Source organism: Haemorhous mexicanus, chromosome 5 (genome assembly GCF_027477595.1).
Source record: "Haemorhous mexicanus isolate bHaeMex1 chromosome 5, bHaeMex1.pri, whole genome shotgun sequence".
Lineage (NCBI taxonomy): Eukaryota > Metazoa > Chordata > Aves > Passeriformes > Fringillidae > Haemorhous > Haemorhous mexicanus.
This window is the reverse complement of record NC_082345.1, coordinates 45,846,408-45,867,015: the sequence shown is the minus strand read 5'-3', so window position 1 is coordinate 45,867,015 and position 20,608 is coordinate 45,846,408. Positions and strand designations below refer to the sequence as shown.

The window sequence follows — 20,608 nt, the reverse complement described above, 5'->3', positions numbered from 1 at the left end:
AGTTGCATTTCTTCCTTTAAAGTGTTTTGCGGAATAGTAAGGATGCTGAAAGCATCTCTTGCCGAAGTAAACATTCCTCAGTCATCAGCCTGAATCATCTAGGGGTTGTGAAGTTGTCAGCACAGTAACACAGCCCTTTGTTGGCCTAACTCCACTGAAAGCTATTGCAGCACCCTTGCTTGGAAGGAGGAAATGTGCTGCAGGTGATCGCCTCTAGATCAGCCCTTTGTTTCCATTACCTTATGCTCAGCTTGCCCGATGATGCAGTTCCTGGTGTTCCCTGCGTAGAGCACGATGGCAGAACTGCACAGCCATTGGTGTTAATTACTGCCCACCTACAGTTTGGGGCAAAGCACATCCTGGATTTGAATCATTTTACTACTACTAAAAATACACTGTTCTCATTTTTTCTTGCTAGTTTCAAACTTCAAAGGGGGGTAACGTGGAGGGAGAAGCCCTGAGCGTGTAGTGAGGTGTGAAGTTCAATTCCCATCATGGCCCAAGATCTGCTGACATGGAACAGCTGTGGATGCGAGTACTCGTCCCATTGTGCTTCTCATCCCATTGTGCTTCCTCCCTCCTGCACCTTTTCTAGCAGGTAGCTCCTGGGCTGTTGGACGTTCCTTGCATGAGTGGCTGCACAGAGCTCCATGGCTGATGTCCCTTGGCTTGCTGGATCAGGGGATGTGTGTGCAGGCTGCAGAACAGCATGACAGGGGCAGGAGCTGAGGGAGTCAAAAGGTTGCTCAGTGTCCTGTGTGGCAGAGGCTGCACCTGCAGCATGTGAGCTGCAGCTCTGCTGGGGCAAAGCAGCTGCCTGGAGCTGGTTTTGGTTCATTAATTTCTTCTCTCCTCACCAAATATCAATTAATGCAAAACCAGCACAGTGGTTCCCCTAAGGGAATTAATGTGTGGGATTTCACAGAGGAGTTTGAATTCATGAATCATTTTCAAGTAGCAAACAATTCAAGGCTGACTCTAGTGAGTGAAGTTATCACCAGTTTGTCTGTGGTGGGATGGCAGTGTCTTCTTAAATTATCACTACTTCAAAGCCATCTTGGTTTTAGAAGCCTGCTGTTTTTCACCTGTTTGTATCAGAATCATCACTTGGATCTTGGCTTCTCCCAGTCTGTGGTAAGATAACCAGAAAAAATCTGAGCCCATACCTTTGAAAAAAGCTGATTTACTGCACATGAATAGAAATGAAATATTAGAGAAACAAAAATCTCATAAAGGTGAACCATGGTAAAGGCTGTCTGGTGCTGTGATGTTGAGTGGCTGTTGGACAGCTGGTCTAAGGTGGGTTTCCTGCAACCTGCAATCTGAGTGGACATGTAAGTTTTGTTCTTTGGGGGCTTTGAGCCTGCATGTCCACAGGAAAGTTGCTGTCCTGGCAAACAGTAAATTTTTCTTTTACACCAATGTCTGGTTGTCCTGACCTTTAGAGAGGACACTTTTTGTTTTTGTTGTTTACAACAGAGTTACAAGGTGAATCACAAGGTATGGAAACACATTCTCTAGGACAGGGGCTTGCACCCTCATTCCAGTTTTCCTGCTGGCCTTAGTGGGCTCCTGTGAAGTTTGAGGCAGCTGACCTGCAACTAAACTTGTAGTTGACCCAGAGCACATCAGAGATGGAATCCCTCACCCCGACACTGCAGGGGTGTGTGTTCCATTTCCCCTGTACCACGTATTGCTCGATTGTTATTAGAAATGTTTGTTTAAATAGTCCTCTAGGGAAAGCCCTGTGATTCCAGGTTCAGGCCTTGATGCAAGACCATGTGTAAGCTACATTTCTAGTCCTCAAAACCCCTGTATTTTTGTTAAGGGCTCTGGAATTTACGGTGAACTGTGACTTCCATGAGTTATTTCTGTCATAACACTTGCTACTGCACCAAAGGATCAAGAAATGCCTGGCTATTTTTGATTGATGCTACTCAGTGGGTTTTAAATTTCCTCAAAACTTTGGGACTAATTATATGACAACCTGCTGCCAAAATCTCATGTGTTTGGTTCCTGCAGTAGTTTGTGTTGGATTACACTCTGGGTTTGCATGTTTACCATGTGTAATGGGCATTGACTTTATTGCTGTCGGCCCCTGGACTTACTGCACAGTGCAAGACAATGAAGATCAGGTCAAGCTTTATTGTTGGTGGGTGAGCTGGGAGTTATGAGTGATATAGGAAGTGTCAAGTTTAAGTCAAGTTCCAGATCCCAGCCTGTGCTTTTGCAGACCTTCATCTCCTTCTATACAAGTAGTTACTTGTGCTCCAAGTGGTTTTCCCACCAACCTAGTGATTAAAAACTTAAAAAAAAAAAATTCATAGACACTTCATTAGTAATAATTAGTACTACTAGTACATTAGTAATAATTAGTACTCTTCAATTATTACTGAAATTGGTGATACACTTTATTGTCCTTACTGTCACCTCTACTATTTATCAAGTATTGATCAATGTGAATATTGTAAGGTGTAGTAATAATGAGAAATGTTGCCAGGATAGCTCCTCAACTGTAACTCTCATACCTGTGCCAACCTTACCTAGGGAGCTACCTCATGAAGGTACAGTGGAGGTAACTCTTGGAAGCAAAGGGATGACTGGAATTTTGTTCCCAAGGCAGGCCAGCTCTCCTGCACTAAAATCCCCCGAGGGTATTTCAGTGAAGCTGCTCCCTGCTTCCGTGGCACTTGTGCGTGGGGCACAGCCAGGGCTTGAATCCTGCCCTGTTTGCTTCCCACAGCAGTATTCCACTCCCGCCCTGAACCCCTCCATGGTGTTCAAGTCCCCGGTGAATGGACTCTCTGCCACCTGCATTTGCTTTTTTCTAGCCTGGAGCACCTGCAGACGGGCAAGGCAGGGTGAAGACTAACTTAACACAGAACAAGGTAAATGCATGTGCACCGAAGGAACAGGAGCTACCTTGCTTTCCAAAGCACACCACTTGAGCCAGAGTCATGTAAAACCAAACACTGCCAGCTGAGAGAAAAGAATTTATTAGAAACTGTTAAACACTACATGAAACTAAATTTTAGAGTATTTTTTTCAGTAGACAGCACTCCAGCCTACATACACAGTACTGTGGACTTTGGACAGCCACCGTGCTCGTAAGGTATAGCTTTAGGATGAGACATTCAAGCAGCATGCACAGTGAGAAAGGGGAAGGGGTGCAAGGAAAACCCTTTTGATTTGCATAAGTTCACAGAAGGTACACTTTTGTAATGGTTTCCCCCAAGGTAGTTTGGATTGAAGGAATCACCACTACCCTGGAGGCAGCAAGGGGGCTCAGCTCCCCATCTCTGCTCTCGGTGCTGGTGCATGTTGGGACATTGCAGTAGAAGGTGTTTCAATAAACAGAAATCCACCTTTCATCCTACAGGAACACAACCAGGACCCTGAGGCTGCCGTACTTCCCTTCTCATGCAGCCGCAGCAGCAGAGACCTCGCTGCTTTTCGGCAGAAACAGGAGCAGAGTCTACAGATTAAGGCAATGCATTTCTTTAATTCAACATAGAAATTGTAACAAACTGCGTATTTTCTGATAAACTCTGAAGTATTTAATTGTAAAAAATAAAGTTACTGATAACATGCTACTCTATTTGGTATTCTTCATTAGGTTTTGAAATACAGTGGAGCATCACTATAGTCACTGCCCCAACAACGTGGAAGCCAGTGACAGCTTCTCTTCCACCCAGGAGCTGCAAAACAAGAAACTAATCACCCCTCCCTTCTCCCAGTTCAAATCCTCCCTTGTTTCTTCCCACCTCCCCCAATTTCCAACTCTCTTCCAAAAGAGGAAAAAAACCCCTCGAAGCATTTATCTGACTCCTGAAAGGAGCTTTATAGCAAGGCTCAACTGTATAGACTAGAAAAAGATATAAAAGTGATTAAAATCCAAAAATTCAGAGAAGGAAAATGTAATAAAGTACGCATGGCGTGATAAACCAGGATACACATAGCAATTTGCTACATTTTTCAAAAAGTGCTAACCAATTTTAGCTTAAAATAATTCAAGAGATCTTACAAATTGCTATCATAGTGTAAAACTGAGTATATTGAAAAGCCTAAAACCTGACTTGACTGTAGAAAATGTATTATATCTGTTTCTAATTTACATAGCATTTGTATTTAGGCACACAAAAATAAATATAGACAATCAAATGCTTCATTAAGTCTGCAGAAAGTTACAGTTAAAACCAAGCAATCAACTGTTGTAACAAACATCATGCTTTTACACCTCTCTCTCTACAGCACACGTGTACACGGGTGGATATCCCTTATGTCATCCTTAGGCTTCTGCATAAGTTACTTAAAAAGTGAGACTGTTTCCTGCCAAAATCAGGTAATTTGGGAACTACAGGCTACAAAGAGATAATTCCTCGGAAATCTCAATTGATACTTTTTGTTAGAATGTTTTATTCCTGCTCCAGGACCAGGAGGCTTTGGGCTGGAGTGGAAGCCAGGCTGATCCAACACCAAAGGCTGTTAGGGCACAACAGGACTGGAGGGTTAGTGACAAGATTTTAATAGCACTGTGTAAGAGTAAGGGAACAAATCAGACTAAGGCTCCTTGGACAAGGATCTCAAGCTGTTCTTTTGCTAAGGAGCACATGGTGATCTCAGTATTCCAGCAACCCTCCCTGCTGCTGCCTCAGTAAAAGTGGTTTTACCTGAGGTGTAAGCTTTCCCTAGGTGCATTCAGTGAGCTGACAGCTGTTTTTAGAATGCTTGTTGTACCTCTAATAACCAGTCTCCAGTGCTCAGGGAAGCAGGAAGACACTTGGCTTCCGATGGCATGGGCTCACCAATACCAGTCCGGTGATTCATGCCCCAGTCCCTAATTAATGGAGAAAATATTATGCAGCTGAGATTGGCACAGCTGGCAGTCTCTGGTCAACTGGGAACCTAACGATAAATTCCAGCTTTCTTGATTTTACCTGAAGAAGAAACTTTTCTGTTTCTGCACATCTAGCTTTGGTACACTAACTTCCTGCTAGCCTAAGGGCATAACCTAAACTGAGGTTACCAGCGTGTGGTGACTGAGGGCTTTCAACACATAAAAATTATTCAAGTTATCCCACTATCTTGAAACAAATAATTAAAAAACATCACAAACAATACCAAGCAGCATAATTTTTATTTGGTGTTACAACAGCTGTGCAGCACCCATGCTTTTGGGCACCACATTTTACTGTTTATGACTTTTCTTTTTGAAATCTAAACAGTTGTGTTCAGACAACTCTATGTGCTTTTTTAATATACACATTGTGACCCCTGCATTCAGCCTGTCCAGTTAACACTAGAAGTATTTGTCAAGGCAATTAATTATTTTATCTTTGCTATAATTAGGGAGCAATCAAAAGAAAAATTTTACTTTAATCTGACTGATCACATGTACTGTACATACCTGTTCCAAACCCAACGTACTCGAAGTTTCTAAGTTAATGCACTCTCTTATTCAAGTCAAAATGCTGTACATCTAAGTATCCACACAACCGTACATTCCTAATGATTCTTCTTTACACCTTTATTCTTTTTAGAAATCTGTTTTTAAAAAGGAATAAAGAAGTTGCCCTGCAGATCTATATTTCTTTAGAACAAAACATCATACACTACCTTGAAAAATAGTTTTATCAAAACCAAATTCAAATCACTGTCATGTACAATTTTCAGTTAACAGTTCACATTGAAATTGCACTTTGCAGATAGAATAAAACTAAAAAATGAAAACATATTCTATTTCCTTTCACAGGAGACTGCCTCTTCAGGATTTTTCTTCCGTGAATGCTTGTATTTGTCTACATACGCTTTCACTAGATTTGCCACTTTTGCAGAATTAACTTCTCCGCTCTTGCTATGACAAACCTGCAACAGTTTAAAGAACAAAAACGTTTGAAACATTCCCACTGATTTGCCACAGTCCCACATTATTCATTTATTTCCCGACCCTTCTGATTCTTCCATCCCAGGCAAAACATATTTCAAAACTTCGAATACTTTCCAATTGCTTCCTAAATACTTCTGAATTCCCATTCAATTCTTCCACACAATCACCAGGTTCTGTTCCGAGAAGCCAAATAAAGCTCTTGTGGATGGAGAAAGAAGAAAGGTATTTTTGCTTCTACCTCTTCCCCCTTTCCAGCACCTATGAGCTGTTCCCACAAAAATGAGAAACCCACCCCAAAGCTTGCCCCAAGGTGAAATGTCTGCAGCTCGGGTTACTGGGTAACTTACTTTATCCACAGCTTTCCGCACAATTTCCTTGTATTCCTCCTTAGTGATATCTTTGTTTTGGTAGAAAGGTTTGATCGCCAGCTTGACCTCTTGTGCTGCTTTTTCTTGAATTAACAATTTCTGAAGAGAAAACAAACTTGAGTGTTCTATGTCACTGCCTATGTATCTTTATCAATCACAAGTTAACACTTTAAGGAAAAAGGTTGCTACAGAAGATTAGAAAACCACTCCCCCCCCCCCCCCCACATTTCAGCTCTCATGGGAGCTGCCTGTGCTCTGCCGAGCACAGAATGCTTTCCCACAGCAATTCAAGTATTATTTATAATAGTGTTGCTTTAAAGAAGACTACATTAAAAAGAGTCATAGGTTAAGCTGTGTCCTATGGCTGCCACAAAAATATTACATACATGATGGTATGGAGTATATTACACAGAGGGTTATTGTCGTAACTTCCTATTTTTTAGTACATCAAAATGCATTTATATAAAAATTAAATTTTATATGTTTTAATGTAAATATATAAACAGTCTATATAAAATATATGCTGAACTTCGAACTTGCCTGGTCCTTCTTCGAGCTATCAGCACTGGCTTCCACTGTTACACTTGCTTTGTTTTCTCCCAATTTTACAGCTGCATTAGAGCTCTTCATGTGACCTGATGACGTTGCATTACCCGAATTTGGTCCCTGAACTGTTCCCACGTTTCCCAGGACTGCTGCTGGAGCAGGCAAAGCTGGAGCACCCATGCTGTTACTTACATGAGAAGCATTTGGAACACCCTGTTTTAAAAAGTTATCAGTAGTTAATACATCATTCTTCTATATGGCAATGTGCCTTTCTAGGAGTCTCAGCTGCTCTAGAACGAACACAGATACTGCATGCTTTGGTTCATTACCTAATTTCCACACTGCCCACTATTATGGAAGGTACATACATTACATTAGATAGACTCAAAGAAAAAAACAAAAAGAAAAGCTTGAAAAGTAAAGCATCTTCCATATCACCACAATGGCTGCCATTTTCTAGCTCCGATCCCATAATAAAATACCCTGCAAACAGGCATGGAGGGTGTTAGTACAAGGGGAAGGAAGTTTATGGCTGCAGAATCAATCTGATTTACAAAACAAGGTTGTGATGAGTAGACATTTTCTAAAAAAAATCAGCACCTAAAGACACCTGCACAAGGTACCACCCAAAGCCACACTTGCACTCCTGCATCATAATGATGCTGCTTTGAAAAAATCTATTTTCATGTTTGTTATCAGCTTGAACTTGCAAATATAAATACAAAGGAAAGAGATGAAACGCTGGCTGAAATACCAAAATCTGTTTTTCAGGAAAAGCCATTTTCTGGCCATTTCCAAACATCACCAAAAGGCACTATACATACTTTGGAACTGAGAAATTAAGTAGCTCTCAGACTTCAGATAGAGGCCATTTTTAGCAAAAGCCCAGAACATCCTCCTGACATGTTTATAGCAGGAGACGCTGCTTTTTTGCAGGCCATCACCATTACTCTTTACACATCTGCATTAATCTAGATGGAAAACAACGAAAGAGGAATCTGAACTCTTTGGAAAGGACATAGAAATGGAGCTGTTATAATCAGCATGCTAACGCTCACCAGTGTGCTGTCTTCATTTTCCTTTCAACAGCAAGGACAGGTGGTGTCCTGCAGTATTCAGTCATTTCTATTGTCCTACCACTGAGGGGTTGTTGAATGAAAGCTCAAAGACAAAGCAGTAGCAGCTGCAAGAGCATTCAGGTTCATGGACACCATCCCACCAAAGCAGGTAAGAGCAACAAATGTAACACAGGCTTTACAACAGGTAACTGCGTTTTGCAGCAATACACAATCTTAACTGGAACTTATTTATTGCTGCACTAGATACTCATTTCAGAGGTTTGATGCCTATGTTCTGACTTCTTACATTTTTGGAGGTCAAATCTACTGGATTTCCAATTGTGAAAATATTTTAATTAAGACAGGAGGCATTAATTAAATCAACAAGCAATCTACCAGCATTTTAGTTCCAGAAGTACCTTGCTGGTTTACTTTGCAGTGTAATAAGTTATTTCGTACAGCCTGTGACCCCACTCAGTATTTCCCACAGCACTCAACTCTTCTTGTTCTAAGTTAATGACTATAAACAGATGACAGCAGTGAAAAGTGAGAACACTGTAGGCCATTCATCAGTTCACTTCAGATCTTTACAGATGATGCATGAAAAGAGAGGGTTAGAAATCGTTTGCTCACTTTTTCAACCTGGAACATAGGGGAAAGTGGTTTAGGTTAGAACAGGCAGCAGCAAAAGAAAAGCACAAACCCCAGTCAACTCCTGAAGAGCCCTTTACTTATCATAAATGCAGTATTACATCTTCTTCCAGGGCCATGGGTTCTCCTTCAAGTTGTTCATATTCTTTTCCTTGATACAAAAGCTCTTAATATAAACAGCCAGCTACAGGAGGAGCTCACATATAAGAGTTGTTTTAAAGATATCTTGAGAGTCATAAAAGATGGTCTGACCTGCTATAAGCAAGGTAGAGTATTTTTGAAACTGGAGAAATAAAGTGGGAGTTAGGTCTCAAACAGGGCATGCAAAACCAGGAGAACCAGGTAAGAAGGTAGAAGTAAAAAACACCAAAGAGACCTCAGAAATTATTAATAAAAAGGCTAAAAAGATTAAACAGAATAAAAAAAATGTGTGGGGGGAAGCCACTGAGATGGTGACAGCTGGAGAATGGAAGTGTGGAACAAATGGGTGCCATGTAGTTCTTGGCAATTTTCCTCTGTTGATAGACCCCCATGGGATGAGAAATGCAACACAGAAGTTTAGATCACTTCCTACATGCTGCCATAATGGTATTCAAGCATTTCCTAAAATGCTTAAAAATCAGGTTTGGAAGGGGAAATTTCCTTTTGGAAGCAGATCACTTCTAAGATAAAAAAGATAATGGACAACACTGACAACATTTTTCAGTGTTCCATTACCGAAACCTGGTTATGATGCTGTATGTTGTTATTTTTTAAAAGCTACAACCCATATGCTCATGGATGCTTCCACTTCAAATTTGGTGCAGGGTGGAAGAAAACAGGCAAGAGAGAAAGAAACTGCAAGTATAAATTTATGGTATTCAAGATAAAGAATCCTTAACTGGTATTATTTCACCATTGTTCTTGGCTTCTGGTAAAGCATACCTGCAATTGTTTTCCATCTTGCTGTGAAGCAATGTAGTTGACTTGTTGAGATGGTGGGGGTGGAGGTGGAGGCGGAGGTAATCCCTGAGAAATATTTGTGGGAGCAGCTACCTGTATGAGAGGCACTCCAGCAGGGAGATGCATGGGCATTGGAGGGTGGATGTTGAAAGGATTTCGTTGCATATTCATCAAGGGAGGATGGACACCCACTGGATACGGGAAGATATTCATAGGTTGGTGCTGTGCATTCACTTGTGGCATTACATTCATTTGTTGCTGCATCATATTTATTGGTAACTGAGAACCATCATTTTGCTGGTTGCCTTGGTCTTTGAGGTTTGGATCTGCCAAAACAAAAATCAGACAGTATATCAAGAAGAAATTCTGTACTTCATAAAGCAAAATGGGAGCCAGGTGTCTAAACTCTTAATTAAGGATGGATTAAAAAAACTTTCTATAATCTGAGTATTTTCAAGATATTGCACAGCACTCACCGCCACACAAGCCATGAAAGCAAATGTTATTTTCCAAGTTTAAAAAATGTAGGTTACTATGAAAGCCTGTGTTTTGAATTTGTTTTCTATACTTGCTCCCATAACAAATCCAATAAATTATTTCATCACAATGAAACGGCAATTTTTCACCAAAGAGCAGGAAGACAACATAATTTACCCAGTAAATATACCTTCTGCAATTGCAGAAGGTTGGTCACACACTACCACATCAGCAAGTCTCTGCTCCTGATTCACACACACTCACTGTACACTTCTGGTAATTACAGAAATACTCTGCTGGGATTTTTCACACTGAGCAATAAGTCATCCTCAAACCATTTAACAGATATATTCATATTCAGAAAAAGTTGTTCAAAAACCCCATAATGGTACAACAGGTAAAACCCAGAAGTAAAAATAACCTCTTAGGGTAGCAGGTAACACTTCTGAAATGAATTACTTTGATATCCCATCTTCTTTTCAACAGAAGCCAAGAAGTTAAAACCTAGACACAACACCAAGCCTTCCAGAAGTCAATAAATTAGTCTGGAAAAATGATTGATAGGCTGCAATTTAGATGTCCTTCCTTAGAATCCCTTCCTTGAGAAACCCTGTCATCTAATTCACAGGGATTGCAATCTAAGGCCTTACATGTCAGCCCAAATGTTTACTTTTAAAGATAATGGGATAACAGAATCACTAAGGTTGGAAGAGACCTATTGAGACTCTCTGGTCCAACCCCCCTGCTCAAGCAGGGTCAGCAAAAGCAGGTTGCCCTGGAGGACCATGTCATGATGGTAACCTAGCCTGTTTTACCCAGTTACCAGAGATTGTTGTACTATTCTCAGCTTCCAAAAGTGAGTAACAGCTTGACTGTTCCTGAACTACATGAAAAAGTCTTTGAATCACAAAATACTTTCAGTTACAGGTTTGGTAAGTTTTCCATGCAGCAGATAGAAGGGTGACAATGTTGCCTCAAAACTAGGAAGGCACTGATGCAGTTATCTCTCAAAAGAGGGAGAAAACTGCTTGCATATGGGATGAAAGTGGATAAAAATGAAAGGCAAAACAAGGAGACAGTGCAAGAGTGCAAGTGTAGCTGTCTTCAGAAATGGATTTCATAGTTCTTGCAGTCAATTCGCATCTATCTTTAAAGATTATTCATCAAGGCATTAATAATCCGTGGATGACTTCTTAACTATTCAGAATCAATATTATCCACAGCTCAGTTAACTTACTTTCTATCAAAAGTTTATTTCTTTCAGGGCAGTTGTCTTTTAGATATAAAAACCCCTTCAAAACTGATTTAGACTTATATTAACATTTTGGAGAAATTTTAAAACTGAAATACAGTAAAGGCACTGGTTTTGTATTTATAATTACTCTAGATTTTTTTTTAAATGCATTTAAACAGGACTATGCTTATCTAGGAGCAAGATAAACATCAACATGCTGCTTGGTCATCTCTAAAATCTGCCATGTCGGTCTGCACAGGCCAATTCTCGTCTTTTTGAAACAAATTAGCCTTTTTAAATTTGTGCAGATGCTAAAAGTAACTATGAAGACATGCTTTCTCTTCAGCCAAAGCAATTTACTTCAGCAGCACTCTTCGGATGCACAGTCCTTGAACTTGGGCTTCATGCAAAACCAAGAAGCCATCAAAATACAAGAAATCACCAAACTCCACCTTTATCCCTCCATATTGCAAAAAGAGTAAGGATTCACCCCAAATAATTTTTTTAAGAACTTATCAGCAGATCAGATCACAGGACAATGTGACAGAATTTTGCTCAGCTACTGCATGTGTGACTAAGCTATTATACTTCAAAACCATTAATACCTTGTTCAGGTGTCTCCTCTTCTTGTCTCATTCCCCATCCAGACTGTGGGCTTGATGAATTGCGTCCCCTTCTTGAATAATAATTCTGCACATCAGCAGGTAAAGTCTTCCTCACAGCCCAGCTGGACGCAGATGTCCACCCAGACCTGTCAGCGGGTGTATCGAAGGAATACTCTTGCTCATTCTTACGCTTGCCTGGCTGCTGTTCCGAGAACCTCGACGCTTCATTCCCAGAACCATCTGAGTTCCCTGAGAGAGGCTTTCTGTTTTGCCAGTGACTTTCACTCTGGTCTCCATACATGAAACCACTTCGGCCACGGCCACCTCGGCCACGCTGACCTCTGTCTCGATTCGGAATCCAACCTGAACCAAAGTTTTTATTCCAAGACTGTCCTGCATTGTCATGCCTGCCCTCTTCCCAATGTGGTTTCTCTCTCTCTCTGTTCCTGGCTTCAGGAACAGAGTTTATCCTCTCCATTACCCAGTCTGGACAATCATTTCTCTGCTTATCTGAAGAACACTGATCATCATTGCTTTTTTCTGTATTATTGTCCTTCTCTTTTTTAAGATTTTCATTCTGTTTCTCTTGATCACTTCTCCTGTATCGATCATTTCCTCTGGGACTTCTCCAGCTGTCATTTGCCCATCTCTCTTTCCATCGAGGCGAATGACTTTCCCTCTCATTTCTACTGAATGAAGAACCTTTATTTCTAGTCCTAGATCGTGACCTTGATCTAGAGCGTGACCGTGACCTAGACCACCTCCTATTTCTTCTTTCTCTGTCGCGATCTCTTCTTTGATTATCTCTATCATTGCTTCGAGACCTAGATTTTCGCCTTGGAGATGAATCCTTAGTTCGTGATCGAGAAGATGATCTCCTGCTTTCCCTGACAGTTTCCCTTTTGGGAGATCGAGATGGTGGCTTTTTCTCATCTTTGAGTGTGTCTCTCTTTGGAGAACGAGATAAGGATCTCCTTCCCTCTTTCACAATTACCTTCTTGGGTGATCGTGAGCTCCTGTCTCCAGCTGTCTCCCTTTTAGGGGATGGTGATTGAGATTTCCTGCCCTCTCTCCCAGAAGGAGACCAAGTTGTCGATGGAGAGTGAAATCTAGATCTTCTAGTTCGAGCCTTTTTCTCTTTTGTGAGCTCTGGCTGGCACTCTCTTGCTTGAGGAACAGTTTCATCTTTTTCATCAGAACCTGATACAGAGTTTGCCATGTCACACTGTAAGGAGTTCACTTCTCCTTGCTCTGTACTTTCAGGTGGTACTAACTGCTCAATCTTAGGTTCATTCTGGTCACTGCAAAATGAGTCACAGTCCATTGGTATCATTTCATTGTTATCGTCACCAAAATGTTTATGTTCAGCATTTACTGGGGGAGACTCTGAAGTTCCACCCTCTTCACTTTCTGAAATGATGTTCTCTTTTAAGGGCTGTTCTGATGTACTGTCCATAGAAATACTGTGCATTAATGCATCTTGTTCTTCATCTTGAACAGGTTTTGTATTTGCACAGTCTACTACTGGTTTTAGTTCAGTCTCAGAATTATCTGTTTCCATGGCTTCAGAATGCTCAGGCACTTCACTTCCGGGGCTCTCCAATGGCTGATCTCTTCGCAGAGGTTCCAAATGTTCCAACAATTCATTTTCTGGACTAGCGATGGGTTGATCTACTTCTGTCAAAGTTCCTATGTTCTCCATTAATTCTTTTTGAGGACTACATGATGTCTGATCTACTTTTTCAGAACTTGCATGGTCACATACATCATCTTTGGGACTAGCTACTGTTTCCACTTGTTCAGGAGTATTTTCACAATTGTCCTGACTGGCAAGATCTGCATTTTTTTCAGTAACATCTTTTACTTTAAATTCCTGACTTTCACTTCCTAAAGTTAGTATTGGGAGTTCTTGGAGAGAAAAACTAACATCTGCATTGCCTGAAGTGTCTTCATCTCTGTCACATTCTCCTGTAGTTTCCTCAACTTCTGCATGCTCACTATAGCTTTCCAATCCATTAGCAGATTCTGTTTCTACATTATTCTTCTGTGGGAGGCTTGCATTATTGCTTTCATTATCTGACTGGTGGTCTTTATCTAAAGTTAAGACTCCTTCAGGCTCAGCAATGTCATCACCTTCCACTGAGCCACAGGGTGATTTTTCAGAACGTGCAGAACTTCTCAGTTTCTTTTTAACTGCAGGTGTTTGTTGCTTAACTGCTCTTTTAGACTTGCGTTTTGGAGGAGCATTCTCTGCTTCTGAATGACTTTTATTCAGAGATGGGTTATTGCTTTCAGGGGCACTACAAGCAGAACTGCTTGATCGAGGGGAGCTCCGAGACTGAGTCAGAGCCTCGTTTTTGCTGTTTCGTGCAGACCTTCTCGTAGGAGTAGTAGCAACTGATTTCCTCCTACTTCCTCTAGTACCAGATGAACCAGAGGCTTCCTTTTTCTCTTCTCCTTCTTGGGTACACGCAACAGCATATCCTTTGCCTAAAGATTCTAATAGAAACGGAAGACATTAAGATTTGATAATAACCATTTATCTGGATGTATTTAAGAACATAAAAGGGCCTTCTGCAGCATAACAGATATCCTCAAATAATACAATTTAAGATTTAGTATAAAATACTGCCACAGCTTTTTTTCTTTTTTAAATGAAAACTGGTTGTTTTAAAGAACAGAAACAAGGTAAAGTGACACATCAGACATCTGAACAGAGTTTAGAAGCAGCGTCATGGACAGTGATAGCATGCACACTGAAACTGTTATTTGTTATTTATGAAACGGCTGCTCAAAGATAGCCAGCATTTAAGCTGTTAGAAAAGTAATGAATTAACCACACAGCATATAGCAGTTCCTGTCACTATAACACAGGTATGTTGATATGAAGCACAGTACTAGAGAAAGGGACATTTTCCAGTGGCCATCAGTGGATGATCACAGGTGCAGCAGTTGATCAGATACAGCAATGACAGTGCAACTTATTCACCAGTTATAGGACAAACTGAACTTAAACTCTGCCACAAGACAGTCAAGGTGCCAGCAGCACCTACAGTGTGCAGGATACGGTGCATTAAAAAAACAAAAGCTCTATGAAGAATGACTAAGGCACACCTAGCAAGCAGCTCAGCTCTTGTGTTGATACTGCACTAATTTATTTCATGCCATGAAACAAAAGTCTTGGTGGGGAAGCTAAGGGTTATATTCACTGCACAGGGAAGACTGCACTGTCAGCTACGAAAGCTTCAGGTGGACAGCTCAAGAATTAAAGATCAAAGATAATTAAGTAAATATACTTGAATGTAATACTTCAGAACAACATTAATTTCTTGGGATGTCCATTAATTTGTTTCACACTTTGTGTAAATTTCAGGAAGCATCAAGGATGTGGTGTTAAAATGCATTCTTTCACGGCTTCAGTTTCATACACAAACAGTGCAAACTAACTAAGAAAGATTAACTGCAATAGATTTTGCAATAAGTCTCTCACATCACAAACATGTCATTTTAACTCTGTAAATTATTTCCCAGGCTTCTGCTACAGTAAAATATTTGGCTAATGTATTCACAAACATATTTTAGAAAAGTAAGACTGAAATAAGAAAACTAAGTAACTGCAAAAAAACCTCTTTCTACCACTTCCTACTTTGTTAGCAGAACAAAAAAAAAAAACAAACAACCCATCACTGTATTAAATGCAAACAATAATCTCAAGAGAATTAATTCCATAACCACTTTGCTCGATTTTAAAAGAGCACAGGACTACAATCACATCCTCTGACCTTCCTTGCAAACACACAATAATTTGCCTGAACATGAAAAAAAAAAAAAAAAAAAAGTACTGGTTCTGGGTTTTGCACGTCCAATGATCAAATAATCACTTGTGAAAATGAAAACCAACATCAACTGTATAGAAGGTACCATGTATTTAAAAGAAAATAACATGATGGTAAAGAACTTCCAGAGGAATTTCAGGTCTGACACTATTTCGGGTATCTACTCTAACAGTCTCACCAATCATTTTGTTACAAAGTGACTTTGAAGTGGTTAAGCAGCGCTTCCTCAGCAACAGGTGGCTGTCTCAGACTAATTATGTCTTCATACTTATTACAATAGCCAGGAAATCAAGTCACATGTTACATGACATTTCAAATTTTAAAATCTGTGATTATTTTCTTCAAGCGAGAAGAAATCATCTTCCAATAATAAAAAAACCCCAGCAGAATACCAGTGGAATGTGGGAATCTGGACAGAATTAAAAGGCGGGTTATTTTTCTAGCACATTCAAAATCTACGTGAGAAGCACAAACCCTTTTTTAGCATGCCACACTACTTGTAAAGTTTTAACAGAAAAGCTTCACAAGATTTGGACTTGGACCAAATAAAAGGCATTTCAGCTGACTCTTTATTGAAAAATATTTTAATCACACAAAAACTGCATAATGCCAGCATAAATCTCAGTGGTATTTGTAGATTCACTAAAGCGTTTTCAGGTCAATTTAGTAAAACAGACTATTTAATAGGAACAGGCTACTAAAACTGCAGCAGCTACAGGGATGATTCAGACACTACATTATATGGTCATCATTGGTATTTGTATGCCTCCTTGTACAACTCTGGAAGCCAGTGTCAGCTGTTACTCTGATGCAAAACTGAATACTTTAGGTAAAAGTTGAGAGAGGCATAAAAAGAAAATAAAAAATGCTCATGCTATGATGTTTCAGGCACAATTTAGTAAGAAATGAAAGAACGAGTTTGCATCTTTTTAAAAATGCATTTATTTTCTTCATTCTGCTTTTCTTCACCTTTTTAAAAAGTCTGTGTCCTTTTATATATATACATATATATATACTTGCTGCACATCTCTTAACAATATTCATGTAAAGTTTCTCTTTGCCTTTGTCTTTACCTTTTCTTATGCATGTTGTCCTTTTACTCAGATGCTATATAAAAACAAAATGGGGTAAGAACACTCACTCAACTGAATGTGACTAAAATCCTCAAGGGACATCTTCATGTCCACCATCCCCTTGTTTTACTAGGAAATTTTAAGACTCTTACTTCCTGCATGCTCCTTATCAATAGAAAGTATTTATATAAAATGTGAAGATGACTTAAAACTCTGAATCTTAAAACACTGTAGTATGTTGGCTCTGATCTTAAAATTCAATCTTTGTCCACAGTACAAGTATCAAAATTCTAATCAAGGCAAGTGACAAGATTCTGTTCTAAACATAATTTTTTAATGCTTCTGGTGCATCCTAACAAAAAAGATTGACTATAGAAGTAGAAAAGTAGACAGGGAAGTCAAGAAGTACAAGCTAACATACTGCACTAATTTATTTCATGCAGCATGGTATAGTATATTACTATATACTCTAGTATATTACTATATAGTAATACTATAGTCTCATAGTATAGTCTATATCTAGAATTCTATATTCTTTATCTATATATAAGAGTACACTCTTATAATATATTACTACATATTCTATATACTATTACTATTACTAGAGTGTATTACTATAGTATATTACTAGTATATTACTATATTATTAGAAGCAAAATGGTTAAGGATCAGTTACATTGCACTGCCAAACATCAGAGATCTGAGGAAGCAACCTATCCATTTTTCAGTGGGAAATGTGGAAGAGAAATACATACCTTTAAAAAGAATAAATAATATGAATGCAACCTTTTCATTATCCTTCTACTACTTAATTCCTTCAAAAAATTTATTTCTACACAATTTTCATAAGATAGGAGACCCAAATCTATCCTATCTCTTTGCCTACTAGACAAGTGAAAATGGTGTGATTCCCAACTCAAAGAAGGTATTAACTCAAGCCTTATAAAATATGACTCCTTTGTTTCCACCTTGAACTTGTGCAGCTTTTTGGAAGAGAAGCTACATTCTTGCTGAGTATGGAGACAGAGGCTGTTAAAGTAACTGAAGGAAGGCAATTCCTTCCATGTCTTGTCTTCTGCTGCTTTCCTGACAGACCATGGAGCTCTAGCATTTTTGCAAGGTTTTGCCCTGTAGAGCTTGTAGGCAAACTGAAAGAGATCCATACACTTCACTGCTTCCTAACTGATGTTCTTCTCTGCTAGAAAGGTTTGTTCCACACTGCACAATATACCTCTGAAATATGCCATTCATAAAGCATCAAAATAAGATTTATCCTCGAACAATGGGAAATGAAGAAAGAAGGGCATGAATGGAAAAAACGTTGCAATTAGAAATGGAATTAAGTCACATAAATACTTATTAATTAATCTTCAAAAGAATAAGTTGTACCAGCTTTGGGGTGGATTATTTATGTTCTGTAATTCAGAAGTTAAGTATCTGACTTTGAAATAGCACCAAACTGCATCAAAACAGATTTTTTTTTTCCCCATTAAGTGTAACTAACTCTGTTTGGTTTCTGATAATCATATTTTAACAATACTCCACATGAGCTATAAAGAAAACTTACAAAAAAAAAGTTTACCAAAGTTTTCCAAAGGCCTGATATTTGTTGGAAGAACTCTTCCAGCCACTGCAGAAGAAGTGAGAAGTAAGGTCTCAGCTTCAGCTCCATAAAACATTAAAGGAACACTGCAAAGTAAAAGCAAAAGCAGTAACATTAGTTGTTTTAGCTGTTTGCAGCAAGTCTTGGAAACAATGCACAAAACCAAAACACATTAGGCAACTACAATCCTTTTAACTTCATCAGAGCTGGAGAGAAACACAAAGCTGGCAGTGAACAAAACTTTCCTTGTCATATTTAATTTCAGATTTATTTTACTGCCTAATCTATTAAAACTGTTTGAACAAGGTATGTTATGTTAAAGCAACATACATCTGGCTTTCCTTAAAGTCAAATGTAGAACCCTAATAGCTCAGTCCAAAGTAGTAGGTTATAGCACTGGAAATAAGGGAATGAGTGCTGATTTAGTACTTCAGCAGAACAGCAACCTTTTCTGCAGAAAAATTAGAAATGGTCTACATGAGAATTTAGAAAATACGCCTTTTATTTTTTTCTTCAAACAAACAAAATAAATATTTATTCAGACTTCCTCAGAAAACCTTGGGCAAAACCAGAGTTTAGTTAGAGATCTACAATTTTTTGCATTATCACTGAGTTGGAGTGAAACTTCTCCTAAGAAAAGGCACATGTAATAAATTTATTATTTCAATCCTAAATGCAATTTTTTATTATAATTTAAAAACTCTTCACTTGCAATTTTAACTTTAATCTTTTTTTTAATACCAAAAAGAACAAAGATATATGTTATGAAATTAAGATAATAGAACCAATTTCTTATGTGTTATTTTAAAATCAGTTATTTTTATGGTTCTGCTTTATACTCACAAAAATATCCTTAGGGCATGCTTTAACACACATCTGCTCTCTGACAAAAAACCCCATGGAATTATTTTATGTTCTCTGTTTCACTTGATACAATTCCTGTTAGCTCTTTTTATATGCAAACAGGATTTTTTTATAAATGATTACAGAAAAAGTGATAGAACCAACCCATGAAAGTAGGGTACAGGGTGCTGTGGGGAATCAAAATCAGATTGATGTTAAAGCAAGCATAGTCTGATATCTAGGGACAGAAATAATTATAAAAGCTCATTGAATATTAACTTCCAAATAGAAAACATATTCAAACTCACATTTCTGTGAAAAGGTGACATATTAAGACACACAAGTCCGTGGAGTTACTATCCTTGTCATAAGTAGCAAAAAAGTATTTAGACATACAAAAGGAATCTATTGACATAAAATCACCAAGCAGCAAATACATGAAAAATTACCAAGTTAAATGCAAATACTTTTTAGTCTCATGAAAATAATATTCTATCTAAAGACCAATTTGAATTAATCAAACTCCAAACTTGAAGTATGAAGATCCACTACAAATCCAAAGCACAGACCTTTCAACTCTAGCAATCAAAGATGAACAGGACAATTCCAGTTCTTGTCTCTTCTGTCTGATCCCTGAATTGACTTCTGTGAATTCTGTACTGAAAGACAGATTTCATACAAGAAGTTATAAAAAGTAACTTTGTACTATGATAAGTTTGTATTTCAGTAACTGCTCCTACCAATGACTTTAATTTAATTGTATTACAACTTTCAACAGTCATGATTAAACTATGCATTGGTTATTGCTTAGAGGAAAAACACAGTCTCAGCAAACATAAAAGAAGTCCTAAATAAATAAAGCAGATGGAATGGAAAACAGGAGATGAAATGTTTCTGCTGGAGAGTTGAAGGATGGAGAAACTTTGCATCCTTGACTAATAAATTCTGTTGCATGCATGGCAAAAAGTTCATCTTTTACAGACTGTCAAAAACATACTTAGTACTTTTTAAATTAGGCCATATTATCCAAATAACATTATTTTAGACTGTTCTTTTTCTTCCATCTATTCAATGAACAATTTATTTATACACCCATTCTTAAGTATTAGGCTTAATTAAGTATTTTGCTTAATGTAAAATTGCTTCATGGATATTTAAAGTATTCCTCTTGGAATCAAAGAACAACAACGAAGAAGATTGTTTCTGATATAAACCAGGATATTTACCATTAACTTTTTCAGTAACTGTTGTAGTAACAGGACTAAGCCTTTCCTATCCAAGGCTTCAATTCAGCAAGGAATTAAACATGAACTAAAAATAAAACACTTGTTAAATCAATGAGATTAAAATACTCAAGTGTGTGCTTCTGATGCTGAACACATGACAGAAATTGGGGTGTGCCCTTAACAGTACTCCTATTAAAATGTTTGTGTTTATCCTTTAACTGCTCTTCATCAGTGAAAAAGTACTCTGCCAATCTTCAAA

General features: G+C 38.6%; 1 protein-coding gene across 4 annotated transcripts in view; it reads right to left on the bottom strand.

Moving 5' to 3' along the window:
- Positions 1–3,482: 3,482 nt before the first annotated feature.
- The window catches only part of SCAF11 (SR-related CTD associated factor 11), a 49,937-nt gene continuing 32,811 nt past the window's right edge, over positions 3,483–20,608 (bottom strand). For all 4 annotated transcript variants that reach the window (XM_059847026.1, XM_059847027.1, XM_059847029.1 and 1 more), the window contains exons 9-15: positions 19,693–19,782; positions 18,260–18,366; positions 11,769–14,267; positions 9,435–9,778; positions 6,796–7,014; positions 6,235–6,354; positions 3,483–5,865 (exon numbers count right to left, since the gene is read on the bottom strand). In XM_059847026.1, the coding sequence (XP_059703009.1) occupies positions 5,737–5,865; positions 6,235–6,354; positions 6,796–7,014; positions 9,435–9,778; positions 11,769–14,267; positions 18,260–18,366; positions 19,693–19,782 (3,508 nt within the window). In that variant the 3' untranslated portion in view covers positions 3,483–5,736. The remainder of the gene's footprint in view (positions 5,866–6,234; positions 6,355–6,795; positions 7,015–9,434; positions 9,779–11,768; positions 14,268–18,259; positions 18,367–19,692; positions 19,783–20,608) is intronic.